The 18,108-nt window shown below is 37.9% G+C and overlaps 1 protein-coding gene across 7 annotated transcripts in view; it reads left to right on the forward strand.

The window, feature by feature from the left end:
• Positions 1-18,108, forward strand: part of PRKDC (protein kinase, DNA-activated, catalytic subunit) — a 219,931-nt gene that overhangs the window by 184,198 nt on the left and 17,625 nt on the right. For 6 of the 7 annotated variants that reach the window (XR_012020234.1, XM_072804689.1, XM_072804692.1 and 3 more), the window contains 8 exons: positions 3,566-3,740; positions 5,123-5,316; positions 6,127-6,307; positions 7,851-8,011; positions 11,060-11,271; positions 12,327-12,414; positions 12,526-12,669; positions 17,881-18,085. Coding sequence is in view for 6 of the 7 variants with exons in the window: in XM_072804689.1 (XP_072660790.1) it covers positions 3,566-3,740; positions 5,123-5,316; positions 6,127-6,307; positions 7,851-8,011; positions 11,060-11,271; positions 12,327-12,414; positions 12,526-12,669; positions 17,881-18,085 (1,360 nt within the window). In the remaining variant the exon portion in view is untranslated. The remainder of the gene's footprint in view (positions 1-3,565; positions 3,741-5,122; positions 5,317-6,126; positions 6,308-7,850; positions 8,012-11,059; positions 11,272-12,326; positions 12,415-12,525; positions 12,670-17,880; positions 18,086-18,108) is intronic. The other variant, XM_072804690.1, reaches the window with a different exon arrangement.

Below are 18,108 nucleotides of genomic sequence, written 5' to 3' on the forward strand. Positions count from 1 at the left end.
CAGCATCCATTCCAATCAAAACTCTTCAGAGTGTAAGAATAGAGGGAACATTCCTCAGCATCTTAAAAGCCGTCTACAAATAGCCCACAGCAAATATCATTCTCAGTGGGGAAACACTGGGAGCCTTTCCTCTTAGATCAGGAACACGACAGGGATGTTCACTCTCACCACTGCTATTCGACATAGTACTGGAAGTCCTTACCTCAGTGATCAGGCAACAAAAAGAAATCAAAGGCATTCAAACTGGCAAAGAAGAATTCAAACTCTCCCTCTTCGCAGATGACATGATACTGTACATAAAAGCTCCCCCCTAAGATTGCTAGAACTCATACAGCAATTCGGCACTGTGGCAGGATACAAAATCAATGCCCAGAAATCAGTGGCATTTCTATATACTAACAATGAGACTGAAGAAAGAGAAATTAAGGAGTCAATCCCCCAAAACATAAGATACCTAGGAAGAAACTTAACCAAAAAAGTAAAGGATATATACCCTAAACACTACAGAACACTTCTGAAAGAAATTGAGGAAGACACAAAGAGATGGAATAATATTCCATGCTCGTGGATTGGAAAAATTAACATTGTGAAAATGTCAATGCTACCCAGGGCAATTTACACATTTAATGCAATCCCTATCAGAATACCATGGACTTTCTTCAGAGAGTTGGAACAAATCATCTCAAGATTTGTGTGGAATGAGAAAAGACCCAAATATCCAGGGGAATATTGAAAAAGAAAACCAGAGCCGGGGGCATCACAATGCCAGGTTTCAGGTTGTACTACAAAGCTGTGATCATCAAGACAGTGTCATACTTGGACAAAATCAGACACATAGATCAATGGAACAGAATTCAGAACCCAGAAATGGGCCCTCAACTCTATCAACTAATATTCAACAAAGCAGGAAAGACTATCCACTGGAAAAAGGACAGTCTCTTCAACAAATGGTGCTGGAAAAATGGACAGCCACATGCAGAAGAATGAAAGTAGACCATTCTCTTACACCATACACAAAGATAAACTCAATGGATGAAAGATCTAAATATGAGACAAGAATCCATCAAAATCCTAGAGGAGAACACAAGCAACACCCTTTTTGAAGTTGGCCACAGCAACTTCTTGCAAGATACATCTAAGAAGGAAAGGGAAACAAAAGCAAAAATAAATTATTGGGACTAAGATAAAATCTTCAGCACATCAAAAGAAACAGTCAACAAAACTAAAAGACAGCCTACAGAATGGGAGAAGATATTTGCAATGACATATCAGGTAAAGGGCTAGTATCCAAGATCTATAAAGAACATATTGAACTAAAAAAAAAAAAAAAAAAAGAACATATTAAACTCAACAGCAAAGAAACAAACAATCCAATCCTGAAATGGACAAAAGACATGAACAGAAATTTCACCAAAGAAGACATAAACTTGGCCAACAAGCACATGAGAACATGGTCCACATCACTTGCCTTCAGGGAAATACAGATCAAAACCACAATGAGATACCATCTCACACCCATGAGAATGGTGAAAATTAACAAGACTGGAAACAACAAATGTTGGAGAGGATGTGGAGAAAGGGGAACCCTCTTGCACTGTTGGTGGGAATGTGAATTTGTACAGCCACTCTGGAAAACTGTGTGGAGGTTCCTCAAAGTGTTAAAAATAGAACTGCTCTACGACCCAGCAATTGCACTTCTGTGGATTTACCCCAAAGACACAGATGCAGTATAACGCTGGAACACCTGCACCCAAATGAGTATAGCAGCATTGTCCACAATAGCCAAACTGTGGAAGAAGCCTCGGTGCTAATAGAAAGATGAATGGATAAAGAAGCTGTGATATATGTATACAATAGAATATTTCTCAGCCATTAGAAACGACAAATACCCACCATTTGCCTCAACATGGATAGAACTGGAGGGTATTATGCTGAGTGAAGTGAGTCAATCAGAGAAGAAGAAACATTATAAGGTCTCGTTCATTTGTGGAATATAAAAAATAGTGAAAGGAAATAAAGGGGAAAGGAAAGAAAATGAGTGGGAAATATCAGTGAAGGTGACAAAACACGAAAGATTCCTAACTCTGGGAAACAAAACGGGTAGTGGCAAGGGAGGTGGGCGGGGGGTTGGGATGACTGTGTGACGGGCATTGACGGGGGCATTTGACGGGATGAGCACTGGGTGATAATGCTATATGTTGGCAAATTGAACTCCAATACAAAAAAAAAATTTAAAAGACTTCCACATAACAACCAACGAAATAAAAAATAATGTATACATCAAAATTTAAAAACTCCTTTGCCTCAAATAACACACTCAAAACAGTGATGAGACAGTGCATACAATATGAGAAAATACTGGAAATCATATATCTGATAAGGGTTTACTATATAGAACACGTAAAGAACTCTTTATACCTGAACAACAGAAACACAAACTACCTTATAAAATGGGCAAAGGATTCTATTTTTTTAAGACTGTTTATTTGACAGAGAGAGAACATAAGCAGGGGGATCAGCAGGCAGAGGGAAAGGGAAGAGCAGTCTCCCTGCTGAGCTTGAGCCTGATGTGGGGGCTGGACCCCAGAACCCTGGGATTTTGGCCGGAGCTGAAGGCAGATGCTTAAGTAACTGAGCCACCTAGGAGCCCCTGGGCAAAGGATTCTAAATAGACATTTCTGCAGAGCAGATATACAGATGGTCAACAAGCATATGAGAAGATACTCAACACTATTAGCTATTAGGAAAATGCAAATCGAAACCACACAAGATACCACTTCACACCTACTGTAATCAAAGAGATATTGACAAGTATTGGTGAAGATGTGGAGAAATTGGAACCCTCCTACATTGAGGATAGGAATGTAAAATGGTACAGATGCTGTGGAGAATAGTCTGACAGTTCCTCAGAAAGTTACACATAGAGTTACCATGTGACCTAGGTATGCAGGAGAAATGAAAGTGTATGTCCACAAGAAAGTTGTATGTAGATGTTTATAGTTAGAATTATTCAGATAGCCAAATGTTAGAAACAACCCAAAATCTATTAATAGATGATTGAGTAAATAAAATATATTCTCTCCATGCAATAGAATATTATTCAGCCATGTGAAGGAATAAGGTATGAATACACACTATAACTTAGGCGAACCTGGAAAAGGCTACACTAAGTGAGAGAAGACAGATAAAAATCACCACGTTTTCTTATTTCATTGATTGGAAATGTCCAGAATAGGCAAATCCATAGAGACAGACATGAGTGGTTTGCCCAAGGCTAGCGCAAATGGGGAGCAAATGCTTATGGACAGCGTGTTCTTTTTGAGTTGATCAGATAGTCTGCAACTAGATAGTAGTGATGGTTGCCCAACTGTATACTTGAAATGTGAATTCTATCCCCATGATAAAAAGACACGTACATAATTTAAGCTGAGGAGATGGAGTTGCTGCTCTCAGGTAAGTTGTGTCATGCAAAAATGGAAACAAGCCAATTCAAAATTTCTGTCAAAAAATTTTATTTCTAAGTCATCACCCATATGTCATCATACCACTTTTTTTCCTTCTATAGCACAATTTCTCACTTGCCATGAAACTACTAAAGGAGCTTCGTAGAGAGTCAAAAACAAGAGATGACTGGCAGGTGAAGTGGGTGCACACCTACTGCCGGCTCAGCCACAGCCGGATCCAGGGCCAGAGCTGCCTACAGCAGATTCTCTCAGCGCTGAAAACAGTCTCCTTGCTGGGTACTAGACTGTACTTATCTATGGAATTAAGTTCAGCAACACTATTTTGTATTATGTCTGTATCTTTTAAAACTCTACTTTTGCTGCTTTATCTGACATTTAGGATTTAAATCTTCTAATTTTATTAAATGTTTGGAGCCAAGGTACTTTGTGTCTTATAATGCTATAGAATATGGTACCTGGAGATTTTATTTCTTAATTGATCAAATACAATTGAAATTAAGGTTTTTTCTTTAATACTTATGCAAATTGTAGGTCTAATAGTTTAATTATTTATGAGAACCTTGTTTACCTACAAGAATTGCCTTTTAAAAAATTGAATGTGAAACACCTTTTTCCTCAGTTTTTCTCTTTTTATAATAACATAGCCTTCAAAACTGAGGGGAGAAAAAATTTGTGTGAGTTTTGGATGCATTCCACTGCTTCGCTACCTGTGTCGGGGGTGCATAGCAGCACTATTACTGACCATGCTTATAACCATATTCCCATGATTGACCCTTCAGTAGGATGGGGAATGATATCAGAGTATCAGTTTCAATAAAAATGCAAATTGAACAAAAGGCCTTCATATTTATCAGGATTAGAAAATCATCCTCATGATTGCTTAAATAATATTTTTAGGGTTTTTTGGTGGGTGGAATGGGGGAGAGGAGGAGGAGTTTGCTGATACTAAGATAACATTAATACTCATAATAATAATTCTACAGTTTTAGTAGTCGTAATATGGCTGTAGTTTTCAACAGTTTGGGGAATAGGGCCAGTAGTTTTGAACATGTATGTGAGGGTAATCTGGCAGAGAATTTTCATAGGTGGATGAGCAGTGCAGAGTGGTTGATGGCACTTGCTGAGTGACAGCCCTTCCTCTTTTGTGCCACCTCACAAAAGACTGCAGCGCGAGCTGTAGTTTTGACCAAGGCTGGTAAGCTCTCTTCCCTTAGCCACACTAGGGAAGATAGAGAATTAGACCTGTACATGCAGCATCATCTGTTGCTTTATTAGCTTTAGGTCACACTATCAACTTAAAAATCTCTAGTTATTAATGTATATGCACAAATGCATTAAAAAGAGACATTTTCTTTCCTTCATAACAGAATTAGGTGCTTTGACAAAATGTAGAATGATGGCGCTTGAATAAAAGTTCATTCAGTGTTTTAATTGCCTTAGCCTCTGTAGACTTTGATACAGTCACTGCTAACAAAGAACATTTTTCATTAATATGAGCTTATGAAATTCCCTAACCAATGTTTGAAGCCAGTTTCTTATACTTTCAAGATTTATTTTAATTTCTTAATAGAAATATGTATACTCTGAGTATCTTTTTAAATTTATGGCTTTCATTTATTTCTGAGAAAATCGTGTGTGTGTGTGCATTTTTAATCCAGCAGGAGAGAGCACATCAAGTTACTTCAGCAAAAATGTTCTGGCTTTCCATGACCAGAACATTCTCTTGGGTACAACTTACAGCATCATAGCTAATGCTCTCCGCAGGGAGCCAGCCTGCCTTGCCGAAATCGAGGAAAGCAGGGCTAGAAGAATCTTGGACCTTTCTGGATCCAGTTTAGAGAATGCAGAAAAGGTAATGAATACTGAAAGAGTGAACTTTTGATGTTTGTGTGTTGTACATCCATAATGTGCAGCTTTCAGGCTGCACGAAAGCAATAACAAGGAATGATGATTGCTTTGTGCTTTGAAAATGTATTTGACATTTATGCACAGCCAAGTTTCTTTGTGGAAAACGGACATACTCCATGTGTTTCCTGTTTATTTGAATGATACAATTTGTTTTAGTATTTGAAGTGAGAAATTTTGTTGGATTGATGTGGACAGTTCTTCTAAGAATTTTGTTAATGGATTTCACCACCAGTTGCCATTCAGACATCCCATTAACTTGTGGAGCAAACCAGCCCTTTCCACTTTTTTAGGTAGTGTCTGCTTTGCCTCGCTTTTCTCAGGTGATTTTATATTTTCCATAGTAGGCAGCCTCTTCTCATCTCACTGTGCACCTCACTTTAGTTGTTAGCCTTGCTTTCTTCCCCCTCAGTGTTACTACCAATGGCTATGCAGGGCAGTGAAGATAAAGTGCCAACTTCCATTTCTTCTTCAGTTCCTGACAGGCTGCATGACCCCCACTGATCTTTTATGCCAGGTCTGCATGACTAATGGACCATCTGGTTTTTCAAAGTCCTGAGGATCATAACTGAATCATTCACTATTTCACAATCAGGGCAGACAAACACTTTTTTCCATTTAACCAGCATTCTTTGTTATCTCATGGCTCACAAATCACAAGTGTTCTTTTTGTATCATTACAAGTAGAAAGTAGAGTTCTTCCAGAAACATTAAGCTGTATTCACAGGTTCACAACTGAGAGCTCTGTGAATTCTAGGTGATCGCAGTTCTGTACCAGAGAGCCTTCCATCACCTTTCTGAGGCTGTACGGACAGCGGAGGAGGAAGCCCAGCCTTCTCTCAGAGGCCAGGGTCCTGTAGCCAGCCTGACAGATGCTTACATGACACTGGCGGATTTTTGTGACCAGCAGCTCCGCAAGGAGGAAGAGAGTGCATCAGGTGAATTACAAATGGAAAAACCATTTAGTTTGTCACATTGTGCTAGCCAAAGTTTTAAGACTTCTTTAGGTACTTTAGGTTTCCTGTTTGCTTATTTTTCTTTTATTCTTTTATTCAGTCATTTAAAGATTTTTTTGAGAGTGTGTGTGCATGCATGAGCAGTGGGAGAGGCAGAGGGAGAGAGGGAATGTCAAGCAGATTCTGTACTGAGTGTGGAGCCAAACTCGGGCTTGATCCCATAACCCTGGGATCATAACCTGACCTGGAATCAAAAGTCAGACAGTCATCTGACTGAACCACCCAGGCACCCCTGCTTGTTTGTTTTTAAATGACAGTTATTCTGAGAAAAATCTTGTCCTTTTAAGAGGCCATGGCATGTTGCTGAGTGAAGTAAGTCAATCAGAGAAAGACACTTATGTGCTTTCACACACACATGGAATATAAGAAACAGCATAGAGTATCAGAGGGGAAGGGAGGGAAAACTGAATGGTAAGTCATCAGTGAGGGAGAAAAACCATGAAAGACTCTTAACTATAAGAAACAAACTGAGGGTTCTTGGAAGGGAAGTAGGTGAGGAACGGGGTAATTGGGTGACGGGCATTAAGAAGAGTGTATGAGGGCAGCCTGGGTGGCTCAGCGGTTTAGTGACACCTTCAGCCCAAGGTGTGATCCTGGAGACCCAGGATTGAGTCCCATGTCAGGCTCCCTGCATGGAGCCTGCTTCTACCTCTGCCCGTGTCTCCACCTCTTTCTCTCTCTGTGTCTCTCATGAATAAATAACATAAAAAATCTTAAAAAAAAAAAAAAAAAAAAAGCATATGAGGGAATCCCTGGATGGCTCAGCGGTTTGGCACCTGCCTTTGGCCCAGGGCGTAATCATGGAGTCCTGCGATGGAGTCCCACATTGGGCTCCCTGCATGGAGCCTCCTTCTCCCTCTGCCTGTGTCTCTGCCTCTCTCTGTGTGTCTCTCATGAATAAATAAAATCTTTAAAAAAAAACAAAACATATAATGAGCACTGGGTGTTATATGCACTGATGAGTTCCTGAACTCTGCATCGGAAACTAATGATGTACTATATATTGGCTAATTGAATTAAATAATTTTTAAAAAGAGGCAATGACATCCTTAAGTAACATGACCAGCACATAAATAGCCTCAAGCTATATCTTTCCATATGCTTAGTTTATAGTTTCTACATTTTACTTGTAGCTCTTTGGTAATATTGGCTATGTGGCCTGTGTTTTACTCCTGAAATAAATTCAGTAATCAGCAGCTGCTCTATGTTCCCACGCAGCCCAAGAAGGAAACTGTGCTGCATGTAGAATGCATGATCTAATGAAGAGTCACTCTCAAGATGGAAACTTTTACATACGGCTGCAAACTGGGTCTCGTGTCTGTTGATCTAAAGTACTTGTTAAAAAGAGAACAGTGACAATACAAAATATAAGCCCAAAAAAGAAGTATCATTTGTTACATTTATAGTTTATGTGTATACAAGTGGATGTACTGACCATTGTTTTCTTCTCTCCTATACTTGGTAGTTACTGAGTCTGTAGAACTGCAGACATATCCAGGCCTTGTGGTGGACAACATGTTGAAAGCTTTAAAATTGCATTCCAGTGAAGCCAGGCTGAAGTTTCCCAGACTACTGCAGATTATAGAGCTGTATCCAGAAGAGACCCTAAGCCTAATGACAAAAGAGGTTAGTGCCTATATTCTAGTGAAGAGAACTTGACAGAACTTAAAACATGTTTCTGTTTATATCTAAACACATTAGTATGTTGCACATAGTATATAGTAAAATGCAATGCACATGTTACAGTTTTTCCTAACCAGCATTGCATTTTACTATATCCCAAAAACAAACATAATTTGAAGCCGTATAAAAAGACTGTTTACATTTACCCATTTTCCTCGGTGAGTGTTGATAAGAAAACTGTGTCTGAACAAGGATAACAGGGAGACGAGGAGGTATGTTTAGGACAAAGGTGGGAATTTTCTACAGCGCATTTGTGGCTCATAACAACTAAGGTGTAGTCTGGAACATCTGTTGGTGCCTTATGCTCAGTTTATTATTTATCTCAGGGAAAGAGAGTACATTTCAGCTGGCATCACATCCCCAGTGACCATAGTGCCTCCTGGCAGCACCAAGTTCATCAGGGTCCTGAGGCCTTTGGGTGTGTGGGTGCTCCCCAACAATATTCTGCTTACCACTTGTATGTCCTGTGCAGACCTCCCCTCCACAGGGCTGCATTAGCCTACTGTCTTCCTGTCGTTTGAGCCATCTGAAAGACTTCTTAATGACTTTTATAGATGTTTAACTGCAAAATTAAGTTGATAATATAATTGTTTAAATGAGTAACATAGCACTCAGCTTTATGTAGTAAATTTTTAAATAGTACTGGTTTCTGAGCTGTGGAGACTCAGTGCCTGGCAGGGCTTTACCACACCCTCTGACCCTTTTGTGGGTTTCGAAGGATGGGATTATTTTTAATAGGTCCTAAAAAGTAATTTCAGAAATGTAGTGTATACATGTGTGTGTGTTTTTCTTAAAGATTAGTGAAGAAATCATTAAATTATGATTTAATTTCCCCAAAATAATATTTTATTTATGTATGATGAAGATAGCATTTTGAATTTGTGAGAAATAAATGGAATGTTCAGTCAATGTTATGGCACCAGGGAGTCACTTGAGATGGGGAGCTAAGCTTTATTGAGCACTTCATTTGAGCCTTGTGAACCAATGCCTTTTACCCCCACACACTTTGCCCTTTCCTCACTTTATAGATAAAGGTAGGAAGCTTGCCATGTTCATTCCTTATACCAAAATTCCAAGTGCATCAGATTTTATCTTAAAATTAACACATTTTAAAAGCATGAGAGGAAAAAGGAATACATGAGCAAATTTTGAAAATGGCCTTGGAATAAAAAGACAAACACCAGAAGCTATAAAGGAAAAGAACACTTCCTGCAGGGGGAAAAATTCAAAAAGCAAAAATATATACAAAGTTAAAAAAAAATGCCAGAAAAATATTTGCAACACATACTAGAGATAAAGAGCTGATGTCTCCTTCTACGAAATAAATAGATCAGTAGAAAATGGTCAGAGGAAATGCATGCATGATTTAATATGTAAGGAAAATAAATGTAGGCCATTTACCCTCACAAACATGAAAATTAAAATTAGATATTTTTCACCTCTCAGATTGACAATAAATTTTTAAAAACTGTCTCCTGTGTTGGATTTTGTAGTCAGACTAATACATTTTTTTAAGTTGAAGCATGGTTGACATAACAGTATCATAGGTTTTAAGCATACAGTATAATGATTCAAAAGTTCTGTGCATTACTCAGTGCTCATCACAACAAATGTGGCTACTATCTGTCATTGTATGAACAGTACTATTGTTGAGCAATATTCCCTATGCTGTACTTTACATTTCCTTATTTTATTACAGGAACTTTGTACTTCTTAATCCCCTTCCAGCTGTTTTGCTTATCCTGCCACATCCCTCCTCTCTAACAACCACTAGTTTGATCTCTATTTAGGAGTCCATTTCTGTTTTTTGTTTGTTCATTTTTTTTTAGATTGCACATATAAGTAAAATCATACAATATTTGACATTCTTTGTCTGACTCATTTCACTTCACATACTACCTACTAGGTCCATCCACATAATCACACATGGCAAGATTTCATTCTTCACAAACCACATCCTCATTATCCATTCGTCTATCAATGGACACTTGGGTTGCTCTTATATCTTAGCTATTGTGAATAATGCTGTGATAAAATGGAAGTGCAGGTATCTTTTCGAATTGTGTTTTTGTTTTCTTTGAGTAAATACCTGCAAGTAAAAGTACTGGATTATATGGTATTTCTATTTTTAACTTTTTGAGGAACCTCCATACTGTTTTCCACACTGGCTGCACCAATTTACATTCCCACCAACACTACCCAAGTGTTGCCTTTTCTCCTCATCAGTACTTGTTGTTTCTTGTTTTTTTGATACTAGCCATTGTGACAGGTGTGAGATGATATTTCATTATGGTTTTGATTTGTATTTCCCTATTGATGAGTGATGTTGAACACCTTTTCATGTGTCTGTCAGCCATCTATATGTCTTCTTTGAAAAAATGTCTATTCAGATCTTCAGCCTAATTTTAATCAGATTATTTTTTTGTTTTGAGTTATAGGAGTTTCCATTTAGCTTTTAAAAATGAAAATTTGAAAAATCTTTTTGGAGGGAAATCTAGCAATATAATATTTCTTTATAACTGTTAATGTTCACATTAACTTCTAGAAATTTATCCTCTGGGCACATACAGCACAAGTAAGATAAATATATAGAGATGTCCATTGTAGCATTATCTGTAATAGCAAAACTTGGAAGATACCCTAAAAATGCATTATACAGCAGTAATTAAATGGAATACTATACAGCTATTAAAAGGAATGAGGTAAATATATCTATACATCTAAGAAAAACCAGCAACAGTGTATCTAGTCTGATTCCCTTCTTATAAGGAAAGGATATTTGTGTACATGCATACAAAACATCTAAAAGAATGGAATGGTGCTTCAGTGAAATAAGAACTAAGAGGGCTAAGGGCGAGAAGACATTTTATTTTAGACTTATTTTTATGCTTCTGATTGTAGACATATTTTTTATATTGGACACAATACTTTCATAATAAAACAGTGTTAAAAGTTTTATTCATTATTAAGTTACAGCTTTCTATGTTTTAGATTTCTTCCATTCCTTGCTGGCAGTTCATTGGCTGGATCAGCCACATGGTGGCCTTATTGGACCAAGAGGAAGCTGTTGCTGTCCAGTGCACTGTGGAAGAGATTGCTGATAACTATCCACAGGCAATTGTCTACCCATTTATAATAAGTAGTGAAAGTTATTCCTTCAAAGATACTTCTACTGGTCATAAAAACAAGGAGTTTGTCGCAAGGTGGGTTGATCAAATACTATATGTTATAAAGTGTATAGTAAAAGCAAACACATGAGGGCTCAGTTGTAGCATGTGACTCTTGATCTTGGGGTCCTGAGTTCAAGCCCCCTATTGGGCACAGACCTTACTTTAAAAAGAATTTTAAAAAGTAAACATATGGAAGCTTGAGTTTGTCTTCAAATCAATTAGAGCTGTCATTGAAAAGTAGAAAATCTTCGACATCTATTTGTTGGATGTATCTATTGCAGGTGTGTTATTTGTTACTGAATTTCTTTTTTTTTTTTTTTCTTTTTGAAGTAAACTCTATGACCAGTGTGGGGCTCAGATTTACAAATCAAGAGTTGTATGCTGTACTGACTGAGCCAGCCATGTGCCCCTGAATTTCTTTCTTTCCTTAAAATACATTTCTTCTTAGAATGTTATTTATGAAACAATCTGTCCTTCTAATAGTAGTGGTTGATAATTAGTAATCTGTTGATTGAGGCAGACTAGATGAGATGCTTTTTGAAGGCAGTTTCTGAACTTATTCTTTAATTCAAAATATCCAAGAAGCCTCTCTTAGTAAGGGTTCAGTAGACTGCCTGAACTGTTGTCCTTTTCATTTTTCCACTTGATTTATAAGTGGAGATTGTTGACATAACTAGCAATGGTCTATTACTTTTGTAAGAATATTTGGTAAAGGGATCCCTGGGTGGCGCAGCGGTTTGGCGCCTGCCTTTGGCCCGGGGCGCGATCCTGGAGACCCGGGATCGAATCCCACGTCGGGCTCCCGGTGCGTGGAGCCTGCTTCTCCCTCTGCCTGTGTCTCTGCCTCTCTCTCTCTCTCTATGTGACTATCATAAATAAATAAAATTTAAAAAAAAAAAAAAAAAGAATATTTGGTAAATGCGTGGTGTTTTAGGCATTCTGTGTTAAGAGCTTTTTCTGTCATGACTAGACTCTTAGTTGGTAATATATAGTTTTATATGTGACTATAAATAATTGTATTTAAATAAACTTTAGGCCTTGATCTTTGGAAGATATTTGATTACCTAACCTTGGTAATTGTTTTATAGGATTAAAACTAAGTTGGATCTAGGAGGAGTGATTCAAGATTTTATTAGTGCCCTAGAACAGCTCTCTAATCCTGAAATGCTCTTTAAGGTAATGTAATAGCTTCTAACTCATAAAACATAGAATTTGGATTGAACTTACTTGCAGTCAACTTGGTTTTTCCCTCTCTCTCTCTCTTTTTTTTTTTTTTTTTTTGCACAGGATTGGACTGATGATATGAAAGCCGAACTGGCAAAAAACCCTGTTAATAAAAAAAACATTGAAAAGATGTATGAAAGAATGTATGCAGCTTTGGGAGATCTAAGGGCTCCAGGGCTTGGGGCTTTCAGAAGGAGGTTTATTCAGGTAGGGATAGGTGGCAGCCTGCCTATATAATAATGGAATCATTGTAACAATCAGTAGTTATATTTTCTGGCTTGTTAATAATCCTGGTTTTAAAATGTCTGTTGAATTTGTAAACTTTTCTTCATGCTCAGATTTTTAGATTTGAAGGTTATATGTAGTTTAATATATTTAATTTTTTTAAATTTAAAATTCGTGAACATACAATGCAATATTGGTTTCTGAAGTAGAATTCAGTGATTCATCCCTTAACTACAACACCCATTGCTCATCACAACTGTCCTCCTTAATACTGTAGTTAATATTTTTAATTCTCAAAGTGTTTTGAATGTTGGATCAAGAAAATATTTGTATTTTATACAAGTTGATGATTATTTTGAGCCCTTCCCTCTGTCCAAGGCATACTCCTGGATGCTGGAGGACATACAAAGAGAAGACAGACCCAGTTTCTAAATTCAGAGGGATTGTCTGACAAATACATTATATAAAGAACTGTGGCTTGAGAACAAGTATGATACATGAAATCTGTTTCTAAAGTTGCCCTAGAGTGGAAAGGAAGAAAATACCCCCGGTCTGTAGGGGATCAGGAAAGTCCCTTGGAGCCAGAGAGATTAAAAATGAACCTTGAAATGTCCAGATTTCACACCAGCATGCCTTGTGCTTGTTGCTCCCTTTAAATGGGTTTACTTTCTCCTCTTCTCCATCTGGAGAACTCACCTTTAGATTTGGCTTGGCTTATGCATCCTTTCTTCCCTAGACCTCCTTCCCCAACAAGAAGGAGGTTGTTCTGTGTTGTGTAACACAACTTAAGTATATTTCTGTTAGCATTAATCACACTGATTTTGGTCAAATTACTTTTGTTTATTAAACTCTAAGAAACTGAAGAGCATAAGTAGAAGTCCTGGTGTTCATATTGCCAGTTTTCAAGTTTCTAGTGCAAAGGAAGATCTTTGTCCCTTCTGTTGTTTTTTTTTTATATATATAACTGCTTTATTAAGATATAATTCACACACCTTATCATCTATCTATTTAAAGTGAACAATGCTATAGTTTTTATTCTATAAATATTACATCAGTTTTGAACATTTACTTTAACATTTTTTTAAAGATTTTTATTTATTAGCATGTGAGACGAGTGGAGAAGGAGAAGGGCAGTGGGAGGGGAAGAGAGAGAGGGAGAAGCAGACTCCATGCTGAGCAGAGTCCCTCATGTAGGACTCGATCCCAGGACCCTAGGATCATGACTTGAGTGGTAGGCAGATGCTCAACCACTGAGCCACCCAGGTGCCCCCTTTTAAAGATTTTATTTATTTGTTTATTTGATAGAGAGAACACTAATGGGAGGAGGGGGAGAGGTAGAGGGAGAGGAATAAGCAGAATCCCCACTGAGCACAAATTAAAGGATCTTATGATCCCAACACAGGGCTCGATCCCAGGATCCTGAGATCATAACCTGAGGTGAAGTCAGCTGTTTAACTGGCTGAGCCACCCAGGCACCTCTAGAACACTTTCATCATCACCAAAAGAAAGCCCATACCTGTTAGCAGTTACTCTCTATCCCTCCCTCCTGCCACCCTGGGCAACCACTAAAGTACTTCTGTTTGTGTAGATTTACCTCTTCTGGACATTTTGTATAAATGAAATCTTACAATGTGTGACTGACTTCTTTCACTCAGCATGTTTACAGAGTTCATCAATGCTATAGCGTGTATCAGTGTTTCATTCCTTTTTATGGCTGTGTATTATTCCACCATAAGGACATGTCACATTTTGTTTATCCTTTTGTCAGTGGGTGTACATTTGGAGTGTTTCCATGTCTTAGCTGTTATGAATGCTGCTGCCATGAATATCTGTGTATAGATTCTTCTGGGGAAATCCTCAGGAGTGGGAAGCCATATTTATCTTTAGCTCTTCCTTTAATTTATACCTCCTGAATTAATTATAATTAGACTTGTGAACAGGGATTTTTGTCTTATTCATATTTTCTCTCCGCCTCCTAGAATACTGCCTGATGTGAAACTGGCATCTTGAATTAGATGAATAATTGGTATAGTTTTGATAATTAGAGATAGATTTTGGTGGGTACTTTAGGTACATTCCCACTTAGGGTAGTTTTAGTTAGTGGTATGAATGTGGGAACACATGGGACTATCTGTTGCCTAAATGTGACCAGCAGTATATCCTAAAAGTGAAGATAAAACCATAACTTTCTGTACATCATGTTATGACATAATATTAGGCTCTACATCATATCAAATCTGTCTCCTAGTACTGAATATACAAGAGCCTCAGTACAGGAACTATACATAATGTAAGAGTACTTAAAATCAATGTATTAGCATTAACAAAATGTATAAAATTGGAGAATATTAGATTTGGAAAAGTATTTGTGTTTGTTTTAAGACCAGTGGTCTACATGCATTTTTTGTAAAGGTCCAGATTTTTGGTGTTTAGGCCATACCAGTCTCATGTTATGAATACTCAAATCTGCCATCCTAGTGCAAAAGCAGCCCTAGACAGTATGTAAATGAATAGGCATGGTTGGGAGGATTCCAATAAAATTTTATTTTTTTTTTTAAAAAAAGATTTTATTTATTTATTCATGAGAAACAGAGAGAGAGAGAGAGAGAGAGAGGCAGAGACCCAGGCAGAGGGAGAAGCAGGCTCCATGCAGGGAGCCTAATGTGGGACTCGATCCCAGGACTCCAGGATCACGCCCTGGGCCGAAGGCAGGCGCTAACCCACTGAGCGACCCAGGGATCCCTAAAATTTTATTTATAAAAACAGGCAGTGAACCTTGACTTGCAGGTTGTAATTTGCCATACTGTATTCTATTTTTTTTTTTAAAGATTTTATTTATTCATGAGTGACCCAGAGAGAGAGGCAGAGACATAGGCTGAGGGAGAAGCAGGCTCCCCATGGGGAGCCCAATGCGGGACTCAATCCCAGGACCCCAGGATCACGACCTGAGCCAAAGGCAGACGCTCAACCACTGAGCCACCTAGACATCCCTGCCATACCTTATTCTAAACAAAGGCGTTGGATCTGAAAAACAGGAGACTTGCCCTGTATCAAATGGAGAGAATGGCAGAATGGCAACTGACACCAGGTGCCCTAGCATAGTGGAACCAGTTCATCACCTGTGAGAAGGCTTCATTTCAGCAGTACTGTTCTGCTGCCTTCCCCCATCTGCCCTGCTCTCAGGATGCTCTGACCCCCACCCCAGAGAGAGGGCAGGGAATTTCATCCTAGTTTGCTGCCTGTCTCTCTCCTTAACCGGTGTGAGAATATCCACAGCAGCCCTTCATCACTTCATGCAGAATAATACTGTGCAGTCCCCAGTTAAGACTGCATGTTATCCCTTTGAATTTGTGGCCACTTCATTTCCCTGCATGCTGGGTACCATAGGGCTGCAGCCTGGAAATCTGTTAGGGTAGACCACTGTTCTTCCCAGGTGCTGCTCAGCACAGCTGCATCCAACCCTGAGGGAGAGTATGGTAGTGGCAGAAACATACTTCCATCATTCCTACCAGCCATCATATTTGTTTAGAGGTTAATTCTAATACCCTGAAAAATCAATCTACAACTTACTGCTTTATACCAAATCAACACATAATTTGTGTTAATTAATTAATTAAAATAATAATCTACCAAAACAGAATTGTCTCAGATTTCACTTCAGAGGGCATTATGCCATTCACATATATTGTTGGTGCTGAGTATGTTTGGGAAATACCTAATATTTTCATGTATTCTAGAATTGGAGATTATTTCTATACTTTCAATTCACTTATAGATTTAAAAATAATGGGGTACCTGGGTGGCTCAATGGTTGAGCATCTGGCTTTGGCTCAGGTCGTGATCCTGGGATCCTGGGATCAAGTCCTGCATCAGGCGCCCTGCAGGGAGCCTGCTTCTCCCTGTATCTGTGCCTCTACCTCTCACGAATAAATAAATAAAATCTTAAAAAAAAAAGATTAAGGAATAAATTCACTTTATGTATGTCAATTTTCTTGTAATGGATTATCTTAAAATAGGGCATAATTTTCATTTATACCAGGTTTATGTTTTGGGGTGAGTTTTAAATGTGGTAAAAATTTCTAATTAAAGATACTGAGTAAATCTTAGTGACTTACTACTAAGTCACTGTTAGTGATTCTCTTGAGTTTTTTTTTTTTATTTTGATATCAGGATTATAATTTAAATGAATATTTGGGTAGAGATTAATACAAAGAAATATTTGTAATTTTCCATCTTAAAGGATTTGAAGGGGGACATGCACCCCAATGTTTATAGCAGCATTATCAACAATAGCTAGAATATGGAGAGAGCCGAAGTGTCCATTGACTGATGAATGGATAAAGAAGATGTGGTATACACATACACACATACACACACACACAATGGGATATTACTCAATCATCAAAAATGAAATCGTGCCATTTTCAGTGTCATGGATGGAGCTAGCGTGTATTATGCTCAGTGAAATAAGTCAGAGAAAGACAAATACCATTTGATCTCGTGTAATTTAAAAAGAAAACAAGTGAACATATGGTAAGGGGGAAAAGAAAAAAAGAGAGAAACAAGCCATAAGAGACTCTTAACGAATAGAGAACAAACAGAGTTTATGGAGAGAGGTCGGTGGGAAATGGGCTAGATGGGTGATGGGTATTAAAGAGGGCACTTGTTGTGATGAGCACTGGGTGTTGTATGTAAGTAATGAGTCATTGAATTCTATCCAGAAACTAATATTGCACTGTATGTTTACTAAAATTTAAATTAAAAAATAATTTAAAAATATAAATTAAGGTTTATACTAGTTTGTGATTCAAAATAATGACTTGAAAGACGTTTATCAGAAGCTCTTCAGCTCTGATGAAGAATCACAGACTTTTCATTTTATTAAATTACTCCCTTTATTTAGTACCTTGTTCCCAATTACTCCTGCTGTCATAATGATACAGATCAGTAACTAGACAATGTACTCCAAGAGGTTAAAGGTTTTTAAGCTTTATAATTTTAAGATTACAATTTAATGATTATAATTATTACTAACTGTATCCTTTCTGTCGTTTCCGAGGAACACAAACAAAAGGCAGCCTTCATATGTTTAGAGTATTGAAACATTCAAGGAAAACAAAAGTATAAATCTAGAACCTTTCCTGAAGTTCAAGCTAAACATTAATGTTTAATGTAAATTATTATTAATTTCAGGTTTTTGGAAAAGAATTTGATAAACACTTTGGGAAGGGAGGTTCTAAGCTACCTGGAATGAAACTCCGTGACTTCGGCAGTATTACCGACTCACTATTTTATAAAATGTGCACAGACTCAAAGCCACCTGGGAATCTGAAAGAATGCTCACCCTGGATGAGTGACTTCAAAGTAGAATTCTTGAGAAATGAGTTGGAGATTCCTGGTGAGTTTATTCTTGGGGTGACA

This window comes from Canis lupus, chromosome 28 (genome assembly GCF_048164855.1).
Source record: "Canis lupus baileyi chromosome 28, mCanLup2.hap1, whole genome shotgun sequence".
Lineage (NCBI taxonomy): Eukaryota > Metazoa > Chordata > Mammalia > Carnivora > Canidae > Canis > Canis lupus.